The 6118-nt window shown below is 35.5% G+C and overlaps 1 protein-coding gene across 1 annotated transcript; it reads right to left on the bottom strand.

The window, feature by feature from the left end:
• Positions 1 to 347: 347 nt before the first annotated feature.
• LOC18592603 (uncharacterized) lies at positions 348 to 5360 on the bottom strand. Its single transcript, XM_007019418.3, has 3 exons — positions 3350 to 5360; positions 826 to 952; positions 348 to 631 (listed from the first exon to the last, which is right to left on the bottom strand). Exon 1 carries the CDS (start codon positions 4760 to 4762, stop codon positions 3422 to 3424), a length of 1341 nt encoding a protein of 446 aa, XP_007019480.3. The 5' UTR covers positions 4763 to 5360; the 3' UTR covers positions 348 to 631; positions 826 to 952; positions 3350 to 3421.
• Between the last annotated feature and the right edge of the window lie 758 nt (positions 5361 to 6118).

Genomic DNA, 6118 nt, shown 5'->3' with positions numbered 1-6118 from the left:
AGAATCATAAAAAATGGTCAACTAAGTTAGCAATCATTTCACCTGCACATTTTCACCAACCAAATCATCAACCGGGATAACCTCCTGCACACTCTGGCCCCTCACTCCATCAAAACTTCCGTTTCCTTTCCGAACCCAAGTAAGATCAAGTACATAATACTACTTTAATAAATGTATCTTCTGTCAAGATAAAAGGAGAGAACAAATGCACCCAGGGTGACACCTCCTTTGCAGTTTCCAACTTTATTTTAACGCAGTGAACAGCATATGGAACATTGAGGAAGGAATACCCTTATTCCTTCCAATATTATGTTAAACATTTTTCAATGTTAAAAGAGATCTCTTAATTGAATCATTATAACTGCTTGCAGCTAATATACCATTTTTCCAGCTATGGACCATCAGATCAATCTTAAACATTCACTTTCCAGAATGAAAAAAAAAAAAAATCAGTTACAACCGATACATTTTCTCATCTTTCTATAATCCAGGAGGCTGCAATAAATTGTCATATCAGCACTTCTTGTTTATAGACCTTGCATCAGGATTTTAAAGCACATCTACATAATTATAAATATATCCTCCTTCGGCAGGTTTATCCAGAAATGCAAATGGCTTCCAAGGAGATTGCCTGAGGATGAAAAGGGGGAAAAAGGGACAATAAGTTAAGGTATTATTACCCTATACACCAGCAATGGAGATTAACAACTCCAATAGCTACTTTATATGCTTAAGATGTATTCATTTATCTATATAATGAACTTAATACAAGATTACTAAGTTATCATATTTATTATTAAATGGATATGTAGCAAGCATAAGAACCTGCTTGTGAAGTTTTTAAACTCCACTGTTGGTGTATAGGATACTAATTCATATGGTTAGATGGCTTCCATTGCTCATGCAACAATAGGAGGGTAGTCCTGGCCAGAATCCATTGAACTCTTCTTACCTATATCCATATTACAAAAAACCATTATTCATCACCTCTAGGAATACTCACGCAGCAATTAGAGACACTCAAGACAAGGATTTGAAAGCTACAGAATGCAAATACCCCTTCTGTCTCTAGCACACAGAAATATATATATTTTGAGGAAAGGATATCACAATCATCAGCAAAGTTTGCCATCATGGTGTCAACAAGAAATACTTTCCATCCAGGAACTATATGTCAAGACCCAGGCATCAGATACAGGACAATGTAGGAACTTAAATAAACCACAAAAATTAACCACAAACAGAAGATTGACATTGTAATTCTTTTATAATTTTTTTACAAATAGTTTTAATTACGAAGGTCATTTAGAGCACACAGACTCTACATATCAAACAACAACACTTGAGAGAGTGAGTCCTGCCTTAAAGTGCAGGGACTAAAGAACCCTCAAACGTTGCCCTTCTATGTTTATCTTCTCCATTCGAATTTATCATAGAACATAACTAAACATGATTAGCAATCTGATGTACCCTTACATCAAATAGGAATAACACATATTATGCAATATTTTTCCAGATTAACATTTTCTTCATTTTAGTCTCCAAGTGTTGAAGGCACTGTAACAGCAAAAATACATCAACAACTTCTAGCATTCCACATTACCTTTATGCTTTCTTTGAAATACCACTAACCCAGAGTATTAAGCCCTGGTCTCTTATTCTTTTTTCTTTTGATTCTTGTTCAGTTTCAGATTACAAATCAACCCTGAACCATCACCTTGAAGCCCTAAATTCATCATCTACCAAACCATAATCAACATCTAAGAAACTACCAAATTTCTATCCTAACCCTAATTTATTTTTCATAGGTACTTTTTAGATTCCGAGGACAACACCAAATAACTTTTACAAAACCATTAATTTTTCCACCCAATTTTAACCTGAGGCTAAAATGCCTCAAAGGCCCAATTCTTCTCATAACTTCTCATCTATCTGGCCTCAATTAATCCTATAAATCCATCCAAAATCCTTAGCAACTTAACATAATACATCAGTATTAGTTCTTGTCAATTTTATGTAAACTCCTGAGTGTCCTAAATCAGTGTGCATGCATGAGTATGCACATGACAGAGATATATCATAAGAAGGGATAACCTAAACGATCACTATAATGAGATGATTATTTAGGGGAAAAAACTGAATTAAGATCGACAAACATAAAATCTCACTTTATAAGTTAAAGTCCTACTTGTGAGAATTGTTTTATGCATTATGACCTTCATCAATAACAAGTTCCAAAAAATTAGAATAAAAAAAATTTAAAGGCACTAAATGCCTACTTATAGCTTTTCTTCAGAAGGCCACATGCTTAGTAGTGCAGGATTTTTATTCACATGGAAGGAAAGAAACAATTAATTTCTGAGCTTGTGCATTTCTCAATTAAGAGAATCAAGTTAATTAAGTATTCAAGTTGGCATCTTAGTTATAGGTCTAGCTTCCAACATCTAATTGGTGGACTGACTCTTTCCAGTTAACTTTGATATGCTTGTATCACAACTAAGCCTTTTCTGCCTACTTTGCCCTCGTATCTATACAGTTTGAGCATCCATTTATTGCCCTCAGAAGGAAAAAAGCTTCTTTCACTTGAATATATTGGAATGGATGAGGTGTCTTGGTAGGTGCAATCAAGACAACTAGCTATTTTGGAAAAAAAATGCAAGAGCTCCAGAATCCTTCCCTCATTTAATGTGCATTGCAAGGAGTTGTTCCAGCCAGAAAACCAGTCAATAACAAATACATAACAGAACCATAAATTGGAAACTCTAATACAGTCTTTTGAAAGCTAAGATGTCAACCAGAATAGCTCTAAACTTTAATCAGCACCTGCAAAAATACCTAAACTTCCATCTAAAATAATAAACAGCACATCTATCTGAAACAATGGAGGAACCTTTAAGAGGTCATTGTTATACACCAAAGTCCAAACACATTTACAGCCTAAGACAAAAGTAGGAAAAAAGCATAAAAAAATAGCAACCATAATAAAATTAATCAAAATCAATAAATGTACAGACTTATGAGTTTTAGACAGTGGGTTGAAACAAGAAATTGAACAAAAGCACACATCTGAGTATTATCATGAGAAAAAAAAAAAAAGCATTATATTAAACACCCAAACTAACGATTTTATGCAATGATAATAAGAAAACTACAAACTACAAAAGAGATCCTTTGCATAAAATTCTTCTAGCATAAACAATAGCATTTCACATAAGGCAAAATTCAAAAAGTAGCAACTGTAATCATCACTACCTATGTTTACACAACAAAAGCAGGCAGCATCATATTTTTCAACCTAGTTTGCCCGTTCTTTATGTGATACTCCAGGATAAAATCAATAGCAGCTTACCAACAAAAAAAAAAATCTTGCATCAAGGCCTAGTACTGGCAAAAAAGAAGTTTGACTACAAGTCACTTGGCCTTAGTCAGCAGCAAATTCCTTTCGCTTCAACTCTAATGCCATTCGCTCATTCTCAAGCTTCATCCTCTCGTTTTCCATTCTCATCTTTTCCAGTTCACGATCCCTTTTCTTACTAAATCTCTGCCACTTAAAACGTTGTTTCTCCAATTCTAGCATCTCAACTTGAATTTGTAGTTTCTGCTCTTCTAGCTGAAGTGAGCGAGACTCAATCCACTGCTTCTGTAACCAAGCAGCTCTCGTATTGTCAGGTAGGACTTGATTCATATCAGCTTGGTTGATTGGTGAATATGAAAAAGAACTTTTGTTGCAGTCCTGAGAGTTTAATGAGTTCTGGAAACAAGCATCTTCATGGACCTGACCTTGTCTTGACCTCTTTGCAGAGCCCCCTAACACCCCATACATTCCCCTGCTGTCCCCATGCAAAGCATGATTCTCCTCAAATTCATCATGATCATCAGTTTCCATATCATGATCATCATCATCAAGATCATCATGCTGATGCCTCCTTGCATCATCATTCTCATGATCATCTCTACTTCTAAGAGCCAACTGCAAGGAACGCTGCAATTGTGGATCATGAGGTAGATGCAATCTATTCCCATTATGATAAGAACACATCTCCTCATAGAAAAGATGCTTTGAGCTTAAAATTTTCCTAACATCATCCTTTTCTTTCTCTGTTAAGTAATCTATAACATCCAAAAGTGCTGGGTTTTCAACAACCTGACAAGAAGTGCCCCTACCAAGCATATCATTTAGTTTCTTATACCTTTTATTCAGGTCATTGAACTTATCCTCACACTGCTGAGGTGAAACATGATAGCCCCTTTCGGCCATGACTTTCGACACTGATTTCCACTTACCCTTCTTCTGTAAAACTGCAAATTTCCTCCTCATCCCACCACCACAGTCCCCAGCTGCATCCTCTCCTATATAAGACACTGCCGTAATTAGAAGCCTCACCATTTTATCGGTCCACTTCACACGCTGCCATGGAGATCCCTTCTTGCCCTTAGTTCCATCATTGTGACCATCGACACCCTCCTCCGTAAAGCTCGGTTCATCCTCATCGCTGACTGAACTTTTCCTTCTCTCTCCCTTATTGTAATCTGTCATCGCAATGGTTTGATCACAGTTTTGCATGGTTCCCATTGTGAGTGGAAAACCCTCATGAATAGAAGGGTGTATAGAAGCTCCTTGGCGAGGGTTAGAGTGGTGATGTTGATGTATATTATGTGGGTGTTGTGCATGATGATGAACTCTCATTGATCCTTGTACGTCAAGGCCTCCAAAAGAACCCCCACCAGAAATCATTCCTCCTTGTGATAGATTTCCTTCCATTACTTATTTCAAGCATATAATTTTATGTCATTCCCATCAACTTGTTTCCCCTCAATCACTAGTCTATAAGTATCATTACTCGCTCCTATCTGTGATTCAAGCACTCAATAAACCAAAACCAAGCATAAGAATTTCTTGTTCTTCCCTTTTAAGACATTTCCCGCTAACAAACAAGCCAGTAAGAGAACCTCGAAGTACCCAGTTCATCAAGCTAAACAAGCATCCATTAACAAATTTGTAACCCTAAGCACAAATCTCACAAACAAAAGAAGAAAGCTTGATATACCCAATAAAAAACCCACCCTCAAAATCACCAAAAAGAGTAAAGAAAAAGCCACCCAACATAAAAAATATTCATCCAACTGATAAACCAAAAAAGATAAAAATTTTACTCATCTGCAAAAAATCTTCAACACCCAGAAATCCCCACCCCCAAAAAAAAAGAGAAATAGAAGGGAACTTCCCTGGAATTAAGGCGAGAATCTAGGAGTTGCAATCATGAATAATTTGCTCAGCTGAATTCCATCAAGGCAAATAAAAGGAAAACTGAGAGGGGAGAAATTTTTACTAGTTGCCAAAGCATTTTATATGTGAGGGTTTTTGGTTTTTGTGTTTTTATATTAAAAGAAATTACAGGTTCAATGTATGGGGAAAGATCTAGTGGGGTCCATTTGCGGCATATTTTAATGTCACAGTCCCAACAAAATTGCTACCAAGGCAATGCCAACAAAACTTGAGTTGTCACTTCTTTGTGTACAAATATATATTTGATTATTGTAATAAACTAAACCTAGATTGAAACCTTAATATTTTTTAATTAGAGATTTGAAAGAGCAAATGCATGTATGTTTGGATTCTTTTAATGGTGGGGGGCATTGCTTACTGCTTAGATATGGCGAATATTATTAATATATTAGCCTAGTTGCCAAGGATTGTGAACAAATACTGAATTATGGAATTGAAATTCAAAGTTACTCTTGCTTTAGAACATATATATATATATATATAAAATCTATCAGAGAATAAGTTAAAACTGTTTTACAGCTTTATAAATTAAGTCAATTGACGAAATTGGTAAACTTTGATGGAAATCATGCCTCTTTCAAGTCAAGTTGCTGAACCTTCTATGTGGGATAATAAATTATTGTGTGTAATTTGGCCAAGAAGTTTGCTTTGGTATACAATTCTTGCCATTCTTACTTGGACAACTAGATGATAATGAATTATTTTTGCCTTCTCAACTAATTCTTTTTCCTTCCTCCTTTTGTCATCATTGTAAGCTATGGAAGTGCTTGTTTCTTATTTTACAAAGGAAACTTACTATGCTTTCTACTTTATTATAAGGAATTTGGAGGA

Source organism: Theobroma cacao, chromosome 8 (genome assembly GCF_053813885.1).
Source record: "Theobroma cacao isolate CCN51 chromosome 8, ASM5381388v1, whole genome shotgun sequence".
Taxonomy (NCBI): Eukaryota; Viridiplantae; Streptophyta; class Magnoliopsida; order Malvales; family Malvaceae; genus Theobroma; species Theobroma cacao.
The sequence above is the reverse complement of the archived record's forward strand: the minus strand, read 5'-3'. Positions and strand labels throughout refer to the sequence as shown.